Source organism: Mastomys coucha, unplaced genomic scaffold (genome assembly GCF_008632895.1).
Source record: "Mastomys coucha isolate ucsf_1 unplaced genomic scaffold, UCSF_Mcou_1 pScaffold14, whole genome shotgun sequence".
NCBI lineage: Eukaryota > Metazoa > Chordata > Mammalia > Rodentia > Muridae > Mastomys > Mastomys coucha.
Genome location: NW_022196896.1, coordinates 26,271,019 through 26,292,913, shown reverse-complemented (window position 1 = coordinate 26,292,913; position 21,895 = coordinate 26,271,019). Strand labels below are relative to the sequence as shown.

At 39.0% G+C, this 21,895-nt stretch overlaps 1 protein-coding gene across 1 annotated transcript; it reads left to right on the top strand.

The window, feature by feature from the left end:
- The first annotated feature begins 9,623 nt into the window (after positions 1-9,623).
- LOC116088085 (L-lactate dehydrogenase A chain-like) lies at positions 9,624-11,137 on the top strand. The gene is given in 1 exon segment (XM_031366639.1): positions 9,624-11,137. A coding segment is annotated over 1 exon segment (999 nt). The 5' UTR covers positions 9,624-9,638; the 3' UTR covers positions 10,638-11,137.
- The last annotated feature ends 10,758 nt before the right edge of the window (positions 11,138-21,895 follow it).

Here is a 21,895-nt window from a genome sequence, read left to right as displayed (position 1 = left end):
AAAAAAAAAAAAAAAAAAAAAAGTCCAGCTGTTAGAAGGTCTTCAAGGTAAAATACACTGGACTTAAGTCAAGCGGAAGGACAAATGGTTCCTGAAGAGATAAGTTCTAAAGACTATATACAAATTAACCTAGCAAAGCGTATTTCAAGCAGTGAGAACAGCAAAGGGGGCACTGTAGATGAGGAAGGATCTGGACTTATTCCAGAAACTGAAAGGGACCCCCTTTGCAGAAGGGCAAGGCTAATGTTTAAGGTGGCTAAAGAGCAAAGCTGGAGCAGCAAAGACTACAGGAATTTAGTGTGCTGACTATCTCAATTGTCAAGAAGATGAACTATAGAATCCCCCAAGAGACAGGCCTTTAGTCATGCCTGTGGAGAAGTATCTCAGTTAGGTGGCCTGAGCTAGAAGACCTGCCCATGGTGGATGGCATCATTTCCTGGCTAGGGTTCCTGTACTGTGTGAAAGGTAGACCATGAGGCTTGCACAAGCATCATTTCTCTGATCTCTGGTTCTGTATGCAGTGTTCCCAGCTGCTTCACCCTCTTGCACCTTAGACTTAAAAATGAGACCTTTGAATTGTGAGCTGACACAAATCTTTTCTCCCTTGAGTTGCTTTGGTTAGGTGTTTGAGGAGAGAGTATTTTTCCAGGGTATAATCTATTTATCTGTTTTATTGTAAGAAAAAGCCTGACTCCTTATAACTAGCTGAACTAATATAGTTTTCTCATGATGACACAGAAAAAAAAATGAGTGATTTAGCATAAATAGCCACAGCATCCTTAAACTGCCCATTCTGTCTTTTCATATGCAATACATACATTGTTTCACATGGGCAGTTGAAAGAACAGATATGTACTGTACCGGATGCTTTAAGAGAAATTCTACATTTTCTAGAGCTGAACCACACAGATGGTCCACATACCACCTCAGGGCATTTGTCACTGTTTCTGAAGCAGTAAAGTTTTTTTGCCCTCACTTTTTAAAAATATTTCCAATTATACATGTAGATGAGGCTATGTAGACCAGGCTGGCCTCATAGTTCAAATTCACGAAACCTATGAAATTCTCTGGACATTTTGGAAGCTATTCAAAGTAGAGAAATCTACTATTCTCTACAGAATGTAGAAACATTTGTCTTTAAACTACATAGGTGACTTAGAAGAATTTACAAGAAAATTTACACTTCCGTAGTAGCATGGCCTTTGTCCTCCAACAGCTAATCATGTGAACAAGTCATTCACAAGTACAAGGGCTACTGGGAACTGACAACTTAATTGATTGATTAGCAAAATAAGTTGAATTTGTTTCTTTCTTTTGGACCTCTAAAATTTGAAGATAATTAAGAAAGGATACAGAATGTTATGCAACTGGGATAACAGAGGAAGGAGTCAACTGTATGTGTTATATACACACAAGCACATATGTGTATTATATATTTACTTTTTGTAAAAAGCATTTGCATAGAGATAGATTGAAGAACCATATTTTGAGTTGTGGATGTTTAAAATGAGCCAATTAAAGACTGAATGGATGATTCATCTAATATATATGCATATATATAATATATAAGTAGATACATTCAGAAATTGATATGAGTAAATTATGGTACTAAATAGTATATCCAAAGGATGCATATGGGGAATCAGAAAGGTATTTATATGTTATAAACCAATACTCAATAAGTATTTTTCATAAATATTATTTTTCAGCCATAGAGATGAGACACTGAACAGGAAAACATAATATAAATATGAAGAAGAACTCCAAGTAGAGACTAGAGTCCATAAAATTACACTAGATTCAACTTACTTTATTTCCAATGGCATGTTTTTTCATATGCTATAAATTTAAATTCTAAGTTTATAATTCAAAGAAATTAAATTATGTGTTTGGCTCTGAATAAATTAATCATATTATCAAAATGGAAAGTAGGATTTTCATCATTGTTTCTACAGCATGATCCTTTGAGTTTTTTCCCACATAACATTGTTATCGATTCTGTGAGAGTTTCCCATCCTGCACCCTGATCACAGTCCCTTCCCAGTATTCCATGTCCACCTCCACTTGTGACCTCCCCCTCCAAAAGAAGTAAAAAAAGTAAAAATAAGAAACAACACCACCAAACAAACAAATGTCCACTTTGTGTTATCTGTATACTCACTGGAGCAAACAAACTCTTAATGGTCTGCCCCTAATTATCTGGCCCCTGATAGAAGCCATCAGTTGTGAGGAGCTACTCTTCAGCATCTCTGTCACACTTTTTAAGAGTTCCCTTTGTGGTTTCCTGTCCAGACTATTACTTGGTGTGGGGGGTGGGGGGAGGCAGTGAGTGGAGGGGCGAGGGTTGTCACAGAAGACTTCCATGCCCCTTGCTCTCAACTGTGTGTAGGCAGTCATAGATGTCACAATAAATGTAGCCTCCTGGATCCTCATGGTCAGCCTGTCAGCAGGGACACAGACCATGGGCCTCCTCATGGTTTCTGGGAAACAAAGTCCCTGCTGTAGTAGACCTTCAGAGGCTGCCGGGATCTCACACATCAACATGGCCTCAGATGGCAGTGCAAGCTACCCACATCAATATGGCCCCTGGCAGCAGCTTATAGACATCAACATGGCTTCAAGCTGCAGCAAAGGCCAGAGACATCTACAAGGTCCTCAATGGTAACATGTGCCACAGACATCATCCCAGACCCCATCAAGGCACAACCAGGCACAGCATGGGTGGCCATGGACCTGGCTGGCTTGCCCAGTTGCCGGCCCTTCTGCCTGCCTACTCCAGCCCAGGGCAGGGCACAGGTCTCTATAGCTATTTGACTTCTTATATTCATCATTGCAGAGGGGAAAGCAGAAGGTAGAAAAATGGGTAATTGTTTTTATTATTTGGTAAATCTTGTTAAAGGCAGAGTGAACTGTGCAGATGGTGTGAAAAGCTTTTTGAATAGAAAACCTAAATATACCAAAAATACTTCCTTCATCTTAGCTCAGTATTTGTTGGATTCCATACTGAATGCAATTCAATCACCCATATCTCATACAATGGTTTGCAAAATAAGCTCACTAAGATATTATACAAAACCTATCCAAAGGCTTCAGAGACAGCCTTAATTCCACCTTGTGCCATATAGCCCTTTCTACATATATATTACCTCTTTATCAACAAACTAGTTGTGTCAACTTTTGAATATTCTTACATGTAAATAGTATGAACAATAGATTGTTCAAGAACCAAAGAATGAGCATACTGCAGATGTAGCAAAAGTAAATCCACAGTGAAAATCAACCCTAGTAACTCATCATAACAAATTCTTGATGAATTCCTACAGTAAAGATAGATGATGGGTGGATGCACAGAGAGACAGGCATATTTTTGTCTCAAAGTCTATCATTTGTGAAATTGTGAAATTGAAGTGTCATTGAAAGGTCAGGGTTGTTTTAAACTCTAAAAGTCTAATTTCATTTTTTAAAAATATCTTGCTCCCTGGATTCCTTTCAATAATGTTCTTCCATTTCTTCCTTGAGCTCATGTAGCCCATGCAGGCAAGGGTAGACATCACCTACTACTTGTCATACAAAGAGAGTGAGAAAAATTGAGACACATGGTATAGCCACAAATTTAGGATCAGTGTTACATTCTTTCTCATGTTTGGTACAGCAGGAGATATCCCCAGACAACAGACTTTTAGGCAAGCAAGATTTAAGGTACAAGAAAATCAAGGTGTCAACTTTAGCATAGGGCCATGGGATGTGTAAGAGGAATAATTCTCAAGTACCTACCTTTTTCTGTGGTACTTTCCTATTCCATTTAAAATTTAATACAATATGCAAACAAGTAAAATAAAGCAAAAGAGAGAGATGTTCTTCCTTGGAAAAGGCCTCAGAATTTTTCAGAATTCTTCCTCCTTTCTTAACCTATCACCTGACCAAAAGAAGAGAAGCCTGGGTGTGGGGACCCAATCTCTGGTCATTACCTTTGTGGCACATACCTTACTGAGACACCTCTGCAATGCTCGCCTTCCCTCTTTCATTGCAAGTCTGCTTGTACTGCCCAGTTTTGCTTCTGAAGTTTCCCTTCCCACTCTCTTGAGTCCCTGGGTCTGGCTCTACACACTATCAATTCATTCTTTTCATAATTTCTCAACATATACTTTTGCAATTTGAAGAAATTTCTATGAAACCAGTACAGTTTTTCCCAGAAGTACAAATAGATGGGTTCTTAAAACAGCAGAATTTGTTCAACTACTCCAGATAAGACATTTTTTCAAAGTTATTTCTCTCTCATACACACACACAAACAACTATATCTACCTTCGAGTAAGAATAGAGAATATTTAATTACAATTGCTCGGCCTAATGAGAATTAATCTGTGATTATATATATCCACTTTCCTTCAAGTCTCTTGACCTTAACATGAAGAAAATTTCAAGCCATGCCCTTTTGAGCAAATGTTTCTCTTATCCAAATATACCTTTTGATGCTGGTAGGAAGAACTTGTTGATAAGAGTTTCAACACCACGCTTTATTAAAACAAGTTATTTCTGTTGTTTACTGTGTGCTTAGCCCCTGATGGAAAGCAGATCTTCACTGGTGCATTTTTGTGCAAATCCCTTACCTTTGTGTTTATAGAAGAAAGTGAAGACCTTTCAGGGCTATTTGTCACCATGCCTCTGTAGCCAACAATGAACATTACCAACTGCTTAAGTTTTCACTTGCTAATTAACTTTCCTAGAAGCAGGAGCTGTCCCCAAACACAAGCTCTCCTCCCATTCAGCCTCTCCTCATTCCATCTGACTCAGTCCCACTTAGATGATGGAGCATGTTGAAGCTCAAGTGAGCCTTGGAACTATCTTTCACACAAAGAGAGTAACCTGAGTAGGCTTTCTGCAGGACAAATGAATTATCTACTTCACTTGGAGCCTTTTTAGAGGATTACAAAATGAAGGCTGTCTTGCCCGAACCCATGTTTAAATGTTGAATCTATTCCCAAACACACTGATTTCTCTCATTCCTAAGGTGAGATTCTTTTTCAGTAATGATATTTCCCAGCCTTTGGCTGAGAGATTCCAGATCACACATGCATACAATATCTCCATGTATTAGTAATGGTGAACCTTACATACAGTCATATTATTAGAAAAAGTGTGATTTTAATATCCTTGTATAATATAGGCACTTGAAATATAATTCATTCCATAACAAATTAAATAGCTACTCAGATATCCTATAGCTATTATGCCACTGTCCACTTTAATTGAGAGAAATTTTACTGGTAAGATTTTGGATATATGGGTAATATTGAAATACTGCAATTTTACTTGATTCCTATGTGCACTTTACAGGGAAAAGAGTAAAGAATGGAAAAACTAACTCACATGCCCCATGTCACATACTCTGTCAACCATAAATCTCAGAAGATTCTTCACTTGAAATAAGAAATCTTTTGACCTAATAACCTTAGGATAGTCTATTCATAAGAGAGAAGAAACCTGGATATTTTCTCAGGCAACAAGTTCTTTCAGAATACTTCTAACTCTATGCAATAATCTTCTGTGGGAGAAAGATGAACTAGCAGGGTGTACCTGGCTCTCCTCAATGCATGGTTCTGAAGTCATCCTTGTATGGTTAGTTGTTTCCTGAACCTTACTTTAAGGCCATATTTAGGTATCATCATTGGGCAGGTATCTCAGGATACAATTCCAACTCTATAATATTCCCAACTCAACTTGGATATACAAACCATTGTCCACTGTGCAATTGTCTGCTTTATATCATGCAGAGTTCATTTCATAGAAGATTCTTTTAAATCTAGTCATCCACCAGTTCTTTCCCATTGCCTATAATACCTATCACAAAGTCTGATTTTCAGGAACACTGAATTTGTTAGCACAGTCAACTGAAGAGCTGACCATAATGTAATACAGATACACATAGAAGAGATTGCCACTCACCTTCATAAAGACCAGAAAGGCTAATCTCCTTTCTGTGATTTGGTTTCAGGAAAAGAAAAATTCTATTTCTTTAAAAATAAAAATTAAGGATCAGTGGCTAGATTAGCAAATAGAGTCTTTTCTAAGTCGGGTCATCTTTGGTAGTTATGTATAAGCTGACCAGGAAATTCAAGAGCAAAGTAGAATCAGTTTGCTCAGTAAACCTGGGGAAGAGATTTGATCTTGAAGTTGAATGTGCATGGTCCTCTTTATACAGGAACATTTAGAAAGACTAACTGGATCTAAGTGTGGCTTGACTGTTGTTTTTAAATGCAGAAGGCAACAGCATCGACTGTTCTTACACTTGTAGAATTGGAACTGGTGACTCACCAGTACCATTCAAATTTACTGCGACACATAGAAGAAAAAACTTTCCAGGACTATCAAGTAGGAATTGAGTAGAAGAAGGCAAACAATTCTTTATCTAATGCTCTCATGCAGAAGGGTGGGACTGCTTTCTTCCTTGAAGGTCTGTCTAGCCAGTAAGGAACATCACTGCATGGCCTCTTCATCAACTCCTGCTTTCTGACCTGCTTGAGTTCCAGTCCTGACTTCCTTTGTGATAACAGCAATGTGGAAGTAAGCCAAATAAACCCTTTCCTCCCCAACTTGCTTCATGGTCATGATGTTTGTGCAGGAATAGAAACCCTGATGAAGACAAATTGGTACCAGCATAGTGGGGTATTCTTGTGAAAACCTGACCATGTTTTGAAGAGGACTGTGGAAGGACTTCGGATCTTGGCTAGAAGAACCACTGGCTGTTAAGAACTCTGTGGGATGTTCTGTAGGAACTTGGAAGATCATGTTGAGAACAGTGCAGAGATGGAAGCCTGGCTTGTGAAATTTCAGAGGGAAGATTAAAGACTCTCATCAGGGCCATGTTGTTTTGATTGTGAAGATTCTGTGGTTCTGGTTAGCTGGGGCTGAAGTATCAGCTGTGATTAACAAGATACCAGAACTACTAAAGTGAAAACTTTGCATTAGTGGGACTATTGATGCTGGTTAGCTGGAGCTAAGAAATTAGCGGTGATTAAGAAGAGACCAGCATCATTGAGGTAACATCTTCTAGGAAGTGTTTTCTGAGAGCACAAAGAGGCTGTGTTCCAGAGATAGCCAAGGTTGTACCTTGTGACAGCTTGTCCACACTGCCAAGATCTAAGTGGTAAGTCCATACAATTTTTTTTCACTGAGCCTTGGACTAGCCAAAGAGCAAAGTAGAGAGAAGATGAAAGAACTCAAAATCTTGAGCCTGAATAAATAATCCCCAAAATTGTTCCCCTCCCTGTATCTCCTCCACATAAACCCACCTTCTCCAGGAAAGTACAACTGAGATGTACTGAGATGTTTGGTACCAAATGATTTTAACTGAGTGGGTTTTGCTCTGTTGGTGACTTTCTGAGAATAAAATTCAGAACCCACTGCTCCTGTAAAGAAATATAAATCAACAAACAAAAATCTATTCACCTATAGAAACAAATGTGGGAGCCAGAAAAGACACAGAATCCAAACAGTGGCTGCTGAGGTTAAGCAAAATGTTCATTTGCTAGTATATATGAGTAAAGTTCCTAATATCTTTTTGACTCTAGAAAAAAATAGACTTAGGCTAGCTCACAGAAATTAGTAACATGACCAAGTGAGGAGCAATATTGTAAGTGCATATGCTTTTGTTCATATCTGAGATACAAATATCCCCCCTTACTAAATTTATAACTACTTTCTGGTTTTTAGAAAGCAACACTCCATGTGAGGAAATATCAATAAGAGCTGAAACAAAAGCAACTTCTATGCAACCAAATGACAGCATAGAGACAGGTTGATGGAAAGAAAACTGAGGGAGGAATGAAAAGGATCTGAGAGATTATAATAATGGTATCTGAGGTCGAAAATGAAAGGAGGAGATGCAGACTATCAATCATGTTACTTCCAGGCAGTCTGCTAAAACTCACTTTGTGACTGTTGCTTTAAAAAAAAAATCACAAATTGCAATGTCCCCCTGAGAAGTTTAGCTGTCAGTGTTCCCTACTTAAAACATGGATCCATTTTATTGCATCTGTGTACTGCACACCTTTCTTCACCGTTGGCACTTTGCTCTGTCTATGAGGTCAGGTTCCTTGGTATTTTTTTCACCACTGTAGTTCTGACCTCTGGAACTTTGCCTGATGCTGTAAATGCTAAATAAATATCCTAAGGAGGAAGGTGGAAGGAAGGAAGGAAGGAGAAAAGCCAGGGAGGAAAGGAAGGAAGAAGGGAGGAGAGGAGATAGCATGTAATTTTAAGCAATAATCCAGATTCCTAACTTCTAAATAGCGTAATTTTGTCTAACTAAAGTTATTTGTAAATATTTTCAGAGAGCATTAATATCAATTATTATACCCAGAATTATGGGCATGCACAAAAAATAGCTCATGTAGTGGAATAAAAGATTCATTCATACATTTGGAAAATATGAGTTCACACGAATGTCAACTTAACATGGAAGGGGCTGGAATTTTGGTAATGCTATGACAACTGAACCAACTGAAGAATTAAGTGAAATAATGCAAGAGTCTATGAATATAAACACTAAGTATTTTGATATTAATTCTTCTTGGAAATTTTATGGTTATATCTTTTATTTCTGTACTTTATACTTCATTAGAATTCTTGTAGAAGAAGTAAATTGAAATTAATCTTAAAGCAGCCCTTGGAAGACTACTAAAGTACCAGATCCGAGATCAGACAGCATTAAGGAATAGTCTTCAATTCAAGAGATATTGGCGTTTAATCCCAGTAGTATCTTCACCCAGATATGTTTTGATTTCTTCAACTATAAATAGAAAGTAATAAATTAACTTATTCAAATTGTAAATATTTTATATTTATAAAAATAAATAAATATCAAACCATGTTTGTAGTTGGTAATAAATAGGAACATCAGGAAATCAACAATAATAGTATGTCTTCTCATTGTACAAAGACTTTTTAAGTTATTTATTTACTTTATACCCCAATCACAGCTTCCCATCCCTCCCTCTTCCTAGTCCCTCCATCTCACCTCACCCTCTCCACCCCATCTATCCTTCCTCCCTTCTCCTCTGAAAAGGGGAGGCTTCCCATGGATATCAACCAGCTTGGCCACATTAAGGTGTAATAAGACTAGGTGAATCTTCTCCTATTGAGGCCAGACAAGGCAGCCCAGTTAAGGGAAGGGATCCAAAGACAGACAACAAAATGAGAGACACTTCTTCCTGCTTTAGGAGTCTCACATGAAGACCCAACAGCACAACCGTCACATTGTGCGCAGAGGGCCAAGGTCAGTTGCATGCATGCTCTCTTGTTGGTAGCTGAGTCTCTGTTAGCCTCTATAGGCTCAGGTTAATTGATTCTGTACATTTTTCTTGTGATACTCTTGACCCCTCTGACTCCTTCAATCCTTCCCTCCCCTCTTGAGCAAGATTCCCCATGTTCCATTCTTTTAAACAGTGTATATTATTTTCTTTAACTTCATTCTACCTAGATCTTCCCCCTATACACCTAATTCCATGTTCTTTCTTTCTCTTAAAAATCTAAGAACTGGCGCTGGAGCCACTGTCGCCGAGGCCAGGCCACGCTGCTGCTGCTCGCCCGTCGCCCCCCATCATACACTAGCGGTCTCAAAAGATTCAAAGTCCAAGATGGCAACTCTCAGGGACCAGCTGATTGTGAATCTTCTTAAGGAAGAACAGGTCCCCCAGAACAAGATTACAGTTGTTGGGGTTGGTGCTGTTGGCATGGCCTGTGCCATCAGCATCTTAATGAAGGACTTGGCAGATGAGTTTGCCCTTGTTGATGTTATGGAAGACAAGCTGAAGGGAGAGATGATGGATCTCCAGCATGGCAGCCTCTTCCTTAAAACACCAAAAATTGTCTCCAGCAAAGACTATGGTGTAACTGCAAACTCCAAGCTGGTCATCATCACAGCGGGGGCCCGTCAGCAAGAGGGAGAGAGCCGACTCAATCTGGTCCAGCGAAACGTGAACATCTTCAAGTTCATCATTCCCAACATTGTGAAGTACAGTCCACACTGCAAGCTGCTTATTGTCTCAAATCCAGTGGATATCTTGACCTACGTTGCTTGAAAAATCAGTGGCTTTCCCAAAAGCCGAGTTATTGGAAGTGGTTGCAATCTGGATTCAGCTCGGCTCCGTTACCTGATGGGAGAAAGGCTGGGGGTTCACCCGCTGAGCTGTCACGGGTGGGTCCTGGGGGAACAAGGCGACTCCAGTGTGCCTGTGTGGAGTGGTGTGAATGTTGCCGGTGTCTCCCTGAAGTCTCTGAACCCAGAACTGGGCACTGATGCAGATAAGGAGCAGTGGAAGGATGTTCACAAGCAGGTGGTTGACAGTGCCTATGAGGTGATCAAGCTGAAAGGTTACACATCCTGGGCCATTGGCCTCTCTGTGGCTGACTTGGCTGAGAGCATAATGAAGAACCTGAGGCGGGTGCATCCCATCTCCACCATGATTAAGGGTCTCTATGGGATCAATGATGATGTCTTCCTCAGTGTCCCATGTATCCTGGGACAAAATGGAATCTCAGATGTTGTGAAGGTGACACTGACTCCTGAGGAAGAGGCTCGCCTGAAGAAGAGTGCAGATACCCTCTGGGGAATCCAGAAGGAGCTGCAGTTCTAAAGTCTTCGCAGTGTCCTAGCACTTCACTGCCCAGGCTGCAGCAGGGTTTCTATGGAGACCACACACTTCTCATCTGAGCTGTGGTTAGTACAGTGGTGTGGTGGTCTGTGGAAAAATCTCAGATCCCACAGCTCTGCCCTGCTGCCAAGTGGTACTTGTGTAGTGGTAACCTGGTAAGTGTGACAGTCCCACTGTCTCTGAGACACACTGCCAACTACATGCAGGCTATGATTACCCTGTGAGCCTGCTGCATTGCTGCCCTGCGCACCCTCACCAAACATGCCTAGGCCAACGAGTTCCCAGTTAGTGATAACCTGGCTCCAGTGTGTAAGTCCATTTTGCATATCTTGTGCATAAATGTTCTACAGGATATTTTATGTATTATATGTGTCTGTAGCGTACATTGCAATATTATGTGAAATGTAAGATCTGCATATGGATGATGGAACCAACCACTCAAGTGTCATGCCAATGAAAACACCAAATAAACCTTGAACAGTGAAAAAATAAAATCTAAGAACCAAACAAAACAAAAGGGCAAAAATAAATATCAACCATGAAGTCCATTTTGTATTGGCCAACTAGTTTTGAGCATAAGGCCTGCCCTGAAGTGTGTTGATATACCCAGTGTCACTCCATTAAAGAAAACTAATTTTTTTCTCTCCCCAAAACTATCTATAGCCACTAATTTATTGGTATGGTCTGGGACCTTGTGTCTACTTCCCCTTCTCAGTACTGGGAGTTTTGCTTTTTCTGTTTGAACCTGTAAAGGTTTTGGGTTTCTTTTTTCTCTCTCTTTTTTTTTTTTTGCATGCTGTCACAATCTCTGTGAGTTCACATGCATATCATGCCTGTTCGACCTGGAAGACACTGTTCCCTTGGAGTCATCCACTACCTCAGACTCTTAGATGCTTAGTACCTCTCTTCTACATAGATTCCTGAGATTTGTGAGAAGGATGTGATGGGAACATCTCCTTCAGAGCTGAGTGTTTCAAAGGTTTTTCTCTCTGTGCACGGGCCCATTGTGGTTCTCTGGGCAGAGGCACATCTACTGGAAGAAGCTGCTTCTTCAGTGAGGACTGAGGGATGCACTGACCTGTGGGTATAGCCATATGTCAGTGGGAGCTGTTGGACTGGATGCTTGCTCAGCAGAATAATAGTAGTAAGCTTTCCCCTCAGGACCCTGGTGCCCTGGGCCTTATGAGGACGGCACAGCAAAGTGCTTAAACAAAGACTGTAGCAAGTTTTCATCTCTGAGCTTTAAAAATTGTATCTATCTGATTTTTACCCTTCCATGTAACTTAAGAAGTCATATTTTGCTACTTGACAAATTTGTTTAACTGAACTTGAAATTTTACACTTGAACAACAACAACATCAACAGAAGTGGCACCATAGGTTAAAGTAGCCATCGAAATATTAGCTATCTGACAGCATAGCTGAATGACTGCACCTGTGCACCTATTGTGCGTGAACCTCACCACAATCCTGTAGAGTCTAAGTTCAGATCTAACTTTCAACAAGAAAGCTAAGGTTTAAAGAACTTCAGATAATTGGCCACGATCATCAGTTAATAAAGGATGAAACTAGACTTTGTACCCAAATATATAAACCTTGATAACTGTAATGATTACCTGCCTGGCAATATATCCCCACTCATGTTTGTATAAGAATGTACAAATATATAAATACAACCTGCTCAGTCTATTTCTGTTGGTGGTATTATATGATTTCTGGGCAGATCACTACAAAGTGATCTTGTACTGGATAACTAACTAGAGAGCTCATCCCAGTACAGACTAATTCTCCTTCTCCAATAACCACTCTTAGCTTTAATTCTTTATCTAGATGTGAGACCTCATGAGATTTTCTCTATCCCATTGTTCCATGTCTATTGACATTACCATTGTTCAGGTCACATACATGTAGCTATTTCTAAGAGAAACCATTTCACAGAAGATTTCCGGTGAAGCCATTTTCCCATTCTTTCTTCCATGCTGTCCCAGGAACCATAGATGCAGGAGTAATTAATTGACCTCTTCAGCTGTGATACCTGTGAACCACAACAGTGACTACCATGGCAAGCTAGCTATAAAGGCTTTATTAAATGGCATGTATGAGGTAGTGGTAAACAACAGCTGTCTAGTTGGACTTATAGCCCTCGTAATAGAAGGGAAATCATGCTTGGTACAAGAAACAAAGCCAATTTCCCAAGGCAATGAGGTAGGCAGATCTTTGAACTCAAGACCAGCCCGATCTAGAAAGCAAGCTCCAGGATATCCAGGGCTATACAAAGAAACCTTGTCTCAAAAAAATAATAATTATTAATATTATAATAATCATTATTATTGTAATTATAATTTTATAACCACAGATAGGTATAGCTACTATTCCTCAGCAAAAAGAAACAAAGAAACAAAGAAAAGGAAAAGACCATCGCAGAAAACCATAACAGGCACAATGCAGAGATCAACAGATCAAGGGGCCCAGCCCCAGTGAATATATCTATTTGAAATTGCTGACTGAAAAGGATAAATAAAATCTGTTGTTTGTTTCTGTGACAGAATTCCTGAGAAAGATCTTATTACTTACAGTTCAAAGAAATACATTCCATAATAGTGGGGAAGGCATGGCAGGAGGACGGGAAGGTCATATAGCTTTGGCTGTCAGGAAATGGAAAGCAAATAGGAAGTGGGGCCTCAACATTCACCTGCCTTTACCTGTCTCCTCCAGCAAGAGTTTACATCCTAAGGGTCCCACAACCTTTCCAAACAATGCTGCTATCTAGAGAAATGAACCTGTAGAGAGAAACATCACCCACAAACCACTCCAATAGTGATAGAGCAAGATCCATGGTTATGAAACAAGAGGTGGAGATTGGAGTAGGTGCAAAGATCCACTGATCCACCAACTGTGAGGAAGTCAGATCATCCCTTCTAATGTTCAGATTGTAAAGATCCAGAGGCAGTGAACAACTAAACAAAGCAGTGTTCTCTGGACAGAACAGTGCAACTGCACACGTGAACTCAAAGTGTTGTGACAAAATACACAAGACTGGTACAAGCTCAAACCATAAAAAAAACATTAAGTAGGGAAGTGAGGTGGTCAGGAAGGCCCGCCCACAGCTCAGGAGATCTTGGTAGTTAATGGGTGGCAATGAAGGGAGAGTTAGTTTTCCAACATGCTCAACAGTATATAAGCAGCACGGATAGGATCCAGTGAGCTCTTAAAACTTGATGGCATAGAGTTGGTGGGTATGTGATGGGGGATGGCTTTGGGAGGATATGGGAAAGGAGGATTAACATGGACAAAATACAATGTATAAAATTCTCAAAGAACTAAAAAACTAAAAACAATAAAATAAAACAGACCTGACCTGTTGCCATGTGCTTACAATCTCAGTGCTGGGAAGATGGAGACAGTGGAGTGCTGAGAGGTAGTAATACCAGATATTTAGACTACTTGGTAAGTTCCAGGCCAATGAAGACCTTGTCTCAAAAGAGAACAAAAAAGGAAATGGAGCCTAAAAAATAACATCTGAGCCATACCCGTGTACACAATATACACACATATTTGTAAAATGTGTACATATTGTGAAATTTTAATGGCTTGGCAAAATGTAAGTATAATTACCTAAGAATAAAAAATCTAAAGTTACTTCCCAATAGCCTCGAATTATTTCTCCCTCAGTTTATAGAATATAGAAATCAGGGAATTAGGGAGTTCTCCTTTTTAAAATATTACCTAGAAAGGAATTCTGTCTCATCTCCAACTTTTTAACAGTTATTTCAATAATGAAGTTGATTTTCCTTCTGTGTCAAATGTTACAAGAGAATTATGCTTTTTTCTTTATATTGTTGGTAAACATGTTGGCCTTGCTTGCCTCAGTCAGTAATATATGGCAGTGCAAATAGAATAATGCCCAGAACATCCTACTTCAACAAAACAGATACCAGAATTTATATGTGAGGATTTTCCATGAATTTATATTTCCTAGGTTGCCCAGTTTTCATAGTTTTGGATTAAATGGTTAATCATGAATTAAAATATCTTCTCATGCCTTCTACATGAGCCACAGCCCAGGTCTCTTCATGACTGGGCTCGAATATCCTGGAAAGCCAACTGAAATCCAATCTCAGTCTGTAAGCTTTGGCAAAGCGTGCACTCTCTTGCCTTTCCAGAGGTCCACAGGGGCCAGGTTTTCTGTGTTTGTGTTGGTAGGCTTTCTTCAGTACAGGTTTACGTCACCTTTCTTAAGGTCTCATGTCAATCATCCCTGATATTGGTCACTACACTGCAGAGAAAAAAAAACTTCAATGATAAATATGAAACTTTCTGCAGCATTTTCCAAAATGATCAGTTTATTTGTGGACACCCTCTCTTGCTGCTCCAGTCATCATCCCAGTGGTATTCTCATGTGGACATCCTGTGACATGTTGCAGAATCCACTACTTTAACTACTTTTCTTCTTCCAGTGACCCAAAGGAAGTCTACCAGCTTAACTAAAACTGCAAGGAAGACAGCTATATCAGGCTCCTGTCAGCTAGCACTTGCTGGCATCCACAATCGTGTCTGGGTTTGGGGATTGAAGGATTCCCAGGTGCAGCAGTCTCTGGATTATCCTTCCTTCAGTCTCTGCTCCATACTTTTCCCCAGCAACTCCTTCCATGGGTATTTTGTTCCCCCTTTTAAGAAGGATTAAAGTATGCACATATTTGTCTTCCTTCTTCTTGAGTTTCTAGTCGGTCATCAATGGGAGTAGAGGCCCTTGTCCTGTGAAGGCTCTATGCCCCAATGTAGGGGAATGGCAGGGCCAGGAAGGAGGAGAGGGTGGGTTGGTGAGCAGGGGGAGGGGGAAAGGAACAGAGGTTTTTTTTTTTTTTCCAGAGGGGAAACCAGGAAAGGAGATATCATTCGAAATGTAAATAAAGAAAATATCTAATAAAAAAAACTGGAAAAAAAAAAAAACCACTGTAAGGAAGTCTACAAAGTGTGTCACTCCTACAGTTAACGTAAGATGGTTTTCAGCATAGCATCTCACCATACTAGAAATCCAGTAAAGGAAAACTCAAAACTAAAACCAACTTTTTTTTTAGAAATTATCTGCAGTTTCTTCACATTAACAGTATGCCTGGGACAATTGGAATTTAAATTTATGATTGCATTAGGCTCCAAATGGGCTTTCTAAATGAAATGACTCTAAAATCCATGAAAATAAAGAAAGGGGGAGAAAAGTATAGGGTCATAAAAATATCTGAAAGCAAGGGAACCCCTTCTGGCCAGCATGCTACTCAGTAGATTGACCATAAAAAATTTTCTTTAAAAGAAAGTCAAGAATAAGTAAGAATGTAATCAATATTAAAGTACACAAAAAACTTTAAGCTGAAATGTCTATTTATCCAAGGAAAAACATTTTCCTGCCATACAGAACATAAATAAAATGCCATGTGGGTTCTAATTTTCAAAAATGTTTTAACTTTGATTTTTTGTTTCTTGAAGTCTGATCCAAAATCTAACATTTCAAGAAATAAAATTTTGAGTAAAATTTAAATTTCCTAGTGAATTTATAAATATTAATGGAAAACACATGGCTAATGGTGGTATATACTTCTCGTCAATCACTAGTAAAGGTTCAAACTGTTAAGATTTTAAATACAACCCAAAACTATGTTTGAGGGGGCTGGGATGATTGCTCAGTGGGTAAGACCATTTAACTCTGCAAGTATAAAGACTTGAGTTCATATTCCAAGCATCTATAAAAACGCCTGGCACAGCTGCAAGAACTTGTAATTCCAACTCCAACACTGAGGAGCAGAGACAGACAGATGCCAAGAGTTCATTGGTCTAAGACATCAAAATGTCAAGCTTCTCATTTAATGAGAGACTCTGTCCCAAGGGAATAAGACAGAAACTGACAGAAGTCCCCTGCTGTCCTAATCTGACCTCTACTTGTACAAACATACACACAACAAGCACACATTCATATAACCTATGTTCATACAACACACACACATACACACACACAATATAATGTCCCCAAAATGATCCTGACTGAGGCCAGATTTTATAAATGGACAATTTGGGGCAGAGAAGAGAAGAGAAGAGAAGAAGAGGAGAGGAGAAGAGGAGGAGAGGAGAGGAGAGGAGAGGAGAGGAGAGGAGAGGAAGAGAAGAGAAGAGAAGAGAAGAGAAGAGAAGAGAAGAGAAGAGAAGAGAAGAGAAGAGAAGAGAAGAGAAGAGAAGAGAAGAGAAGAGAAGAGAAAGAGGAAAATTGAAATTAAGATCAAATTGGTTCCAGGGGCTTTTTATATGCCTGGTGGGCTCCACAGAAACCTTGACCAACTGAAGAATGATAGTCAGAAAAGCATTCAGGCCTCTGTAACTTCAAATGTATGATAACCACCCTGGTTATCATACTTCACCCATCTCTGGTTTAGGTAGGCATGGCATAGTAACTGTGGCCTGTGATCAAATCACTCTGTTATTTGAATGATACAACCTAGTTACTTCAGCGATCAAATTTCACTCAGTGCAACTGAATGGTGTTTTGGCACAGTGGAGTATGTTGGAAAGCATTGAATGAAAAAGTACAATATACTCCATTACCACACTTATTAAGGGTATGGCCCTTATTCGACTCCGACCTGGAGATAGGTGCCTCTCTCTGGTCTTGGCTATGGGATGGCTGACTTTCTCCTGAGCACCAGTTACTTTTGTCTTCTGGATTTTGAATTGTATAGTTTGTCCTCTTTCTCACAATAATCATCAGTCTTTTACAGCCAAATATGTGATTTGCCTTCAGCCTGACCACAACCTCATAATTACAGGAAATAAATTGTTAAATGTATCTAATACATTTAATTTTATTTTTACATATAATTATTTTCCATTTTCCCTCTCTGCTGGATAGCCAGTACTTATTTTTCACTATATAGACTTTAAATGGCAGGTGCATCATTCCAATACTCCTACTAAATAGTAGCAATTTTTTGTTCTGTAAAGGAAAGGGCATGGGAAGAGAGCAGCACTCAGAGAAAAACCTTACCTGTCATTCCCCAGGTGACACACACCTTTTGTTTTGTTTCTTTGTTTTTTGAGACAATGTCTCCCAGTTGGCAAGGTTGGTTCACCTGTCAGCCCCAAGAATCTCCTGTCTCCACATTCCCAGTACTAGGATTCAAAGTGTGTATGACCATGGCCAGCTCAAACCCAACTCTTTAGGGTTGCAAGACAGGTAATGCACTAACTGAGCCATCCTTCCAACTCCACAGAGACACATTTTTTACAGTAAGATAAATAGACAGGTAGATAGATGCCAGCTAGTGTAAATCATATTCATTAGCTCACCTTTCCAAATCAGCCTAAGTCTTGCCTGTATTCCATGAGGAATGAACCTTCAGAAGAAAAGGGATAAAATTTGAAATGTAAATAAAGAACATATTTAATAATGACAATAATAATAAAGAGTCAGCCACAGTTACCTCAAGGTGTGTGATCTGATCGTGAGTCGTGACAACAACTCCCTCCCATCTTTTTCTGGATTTATGTCAGTTTTGTGAATTCTGTAGCCACAAAAGCTGTCATTCCAAATGGCACCAGTTGACTAAGTCTCTGACCAGTGAAAGACTATGATATAATTTTCCTTCTATTTTTTCAGGATGGTATAAGCAGTTGTTGGCAGTGCTTCAGGTGATCACAGGCCACAGTTACTATGCCATGCCTACCTAAACCAGAGATGGGTGAAGTATGATAACCAGATTTGTTATCATACATTTGAAGTTACAGATGCCTGAATGCTTTTCTGACTATCATTCTTCAGTTGGTCAAGGTTTCTGTGGAGCCCACCAGGCATATAAAAAGCCTCTGGAACCAATTTGATCTTAATTTCAATTTTCCTCTTCTCTTCTCTTCTCAATATAGTACTTGAAGTCCCAGCCAGAGCAATTAGACAACAAAAGGAGGTCAAAGGAAGACAAACTGGAAAAGAAGAAGTCAAAATATCATTATTTGCAGATGATATGATAGTATACTTAAGTGGCTCCCAAAATTCTACCAGAGAACTCCTTCAGCTGATAAACAACTTCAGCAAAGTAGCTGAATATAAGTTCACTCAAAAAAGTCAATAGCCTTCCCCTACTCAAAGGATAATTGTCAATTTTTATATTAGTTAACATACAACAGAAGGATAATTGTCCATTTTTATATTACTTAACAAACAACAGAAGTATCTTCTGGCTAAGGACTAAGAAAAAATCCATTAAGATATCATCAAGAATTTCTCCATCAATGGACCACTGAGGTTGAGCAGCTATTTCAGTTTCCTCATCTAGAGTGCAATCTATTGAAGAAACAGGTTCAGCTGATGAGCTATAAAGAAGTTAGTATTATTCCTTTTCTCAGTACTGGCTCCTAAATCAAATTCTGATGTAGGTACTCCTGATTTGGTGTGACTGTAAAGAAATTTAGAAAAGCAAAACACTGGCATTTTCAACATCTGCAGTAAAGACAGCCTCTTTCTGTGCACCACACACAGGATGAAGACCTAAATAGTCCCTTGACCTTTTACTACAGGTTTCGATGCTGAACCAGAGAGAATGAAGAGCCAAAATAAATGAGAAGTATCTATTTTCAGCATAGCAATTTAATACATAAGTGCAAGAGACACGTGGCTTCAATTGGCTATGAGAAGAAATATCCATGGCCCTGTTCATCCCTGTGCACATAAACCATAGCTACTATTTGGAAAGTGAGATGAATTTGTAAACTTTATGCCAATTTTCATAGTCTTCCTTTACTATTGACTATGTAGCTCATCACCCTCTCACTCATCACCCCCCCCACACACAAATTCTCATATGCACACAACATTTATGCAAATGTCCAGAGTAATGTGTCCATCCACACAGTCAGGTAGAGTATCTAATTGTCATGAGCAGAGTAATGAGCCCATTTATCCATTCTTCTGGGTGGTTTCCTCTGTGACTCCATTTGCCCAAAGTACAGGCTGGATGTCAATGTTAAAATACTTTATTCCAGGCTGAGGAGATGGCTCAGCATGTAGAGCACTCACTGCTCAAGTAGGAAAACCCAAGCTTGAATCTCCATGTTAGAATGCTAGGCATGGCCTGTGCACCTGCAGCCCTACTGCTAGAGTAGAAGTGGAGACAGGAGGCCAATAATCTGGTAGAAAAAAATGGTAGTTCTCTGTTCAGTGATAGACTATGTCTTAACAGAATAAGGAAGAAAGTGATGGAAGAAGATACCCAAGTCTAATCTTTCCCCAAACGCGTGAGTACCTCCATACACATACCCAAATACAGCCATTTGTGTATATATGTGCATCAAAATGTGATATAAAATATATTATTCTTCAGGCTGAAATCAGAAAGCAGCTTTACTCTGCTGTGACAATGCACCTTGAAGTACCCATTTGTATGATTTAACCAGTTGTAAAATGAGGTATTTGGTATCAGTAAAGCCAAAAAGAACTTCTAAATGCTAAATTCTCTAATTCTGTTAGTCCCAGTCTGAAAGAATTGTGCAGGATTGCTCTGGGTCCAGCCTGCTGACCTAGTGATTACGTAGGCATGGCAGACTCTTAACAAACACCAGATATCAGTTGAGTAATAAATAAATATTAAAAGGATGAATGAATGAATGAATGAATGAACACTTCTCTGATTATTTGTTAAAGTGTGACCAGGCCCATCTGTAGACGTCTCTCTGATTATCTTTTCAACTAGCCCATGCCTCTCCTTTCCACCAGACTAACATTATCACTAAGGATTGCTTAGCTTAATGGGCTGGAGATATGGCTAAGCTGTTAATGGCTCACCACCAAACTTTTACGATGATTTAAAATAAATTTTTTTAATTTAATTTTTTAAACCTTGATATGGGCTTCATATATTTTTCCATTCACCCATTTTTTAAAAAGAGTACGACTCAATGGTTTTTAATATAGCCACAAAATGAAATCATTATCGAAAGTTTAGAGCCTTGGGAGAGGGGAGATTAATCATAAAACTAAGTTAACCCTAATCCTTCCTCCCAACCCCCAACTCTAAAGATACCACTAGTCTTTCAGTCTCAGTAAATTTCCACATCTTGGACATTTCATGAATAAAATAAATGTATGTGCTTTATAACTGGCTTCTTTAGCTTGCAACATTTACCAATGTGTCATTCTGTTTATAACCAAGTAACATTTCATTTTTAAAAATGTACAATGTTTTACCTTCTCATCAGTTAGTGAGTATTTTAATTATTTTCTGTTTTATCAGTTGGTATTTTACTTATTCACTATTATGATTAACATATTATGAACATTACTACAGCAACTTAGTGTTCATTGATATTTCCTATCTTTTGGGCATACATCTAATTGATACTGCTGGTTCTAAATGAATGCTCACAAATGTGAATGCAATTACTTGATCTGATAATAATTCTGTATTTGGGCTCGTGAGGAACTAGTACATTTTCTAGAGTGGATACAGCACTTACAGTCCCACGTGCATATCTGAATGTTCCAGTTTTCCATGTTCTCACCAGCACTTGTCATTATCTCAAATGTTCTATATATAGATTACTATGCATAGAATATTTAAAGGGTTTTCAATTACCCTAATGATTATATTTTTGGTGAAGTTTTGATTTATGCTTACATGAGAATTTGCATGTCCACTGCAGATCCCTGCCAGTTGGGTTTTTGACTCATTAATAAAGAACCAATGGCCAATGCCCCAGGAGCCACTCCCCTGATTGGGTCTGGGGTAGCAGAAATGAAATATAGATTTAGCAAATATTAACTGGGGGGTGCCCAGCCATTGAGCTTGCTAAGGGAAATTAAAACATAAAGGTTGAGTGTGCATAGTCTTTCATTCTTGAATCCAGAGCCCTTGGGCAGGCACAGAGATGAATGTCTATCCACCGAGAGCTCAGAGTAACTTAAAAATTTACTCGTACATATTTTCACCATCATTATGGAAACCTCAGAAACTGAGAAAATAATTTTAAAGTACAGTTTATCTGACTTCTCTTTTGTTATTTGTGATTTTAATTATAAGCCTTTAGGTTCTAATGGGTTTTTTTAGTTGAAATACAATTGCTTATAGAATTCTCTTATATAATACTCTCGTAAGATTAATTTTTTTATTTTATTTTTTTGCAAGTGAGAGTTTTTTCTGCATGTTTGTCTTGTGTCAGTGCATGCCAGTCACAGACACACACCTTCCTGACTTTATATATATATATATA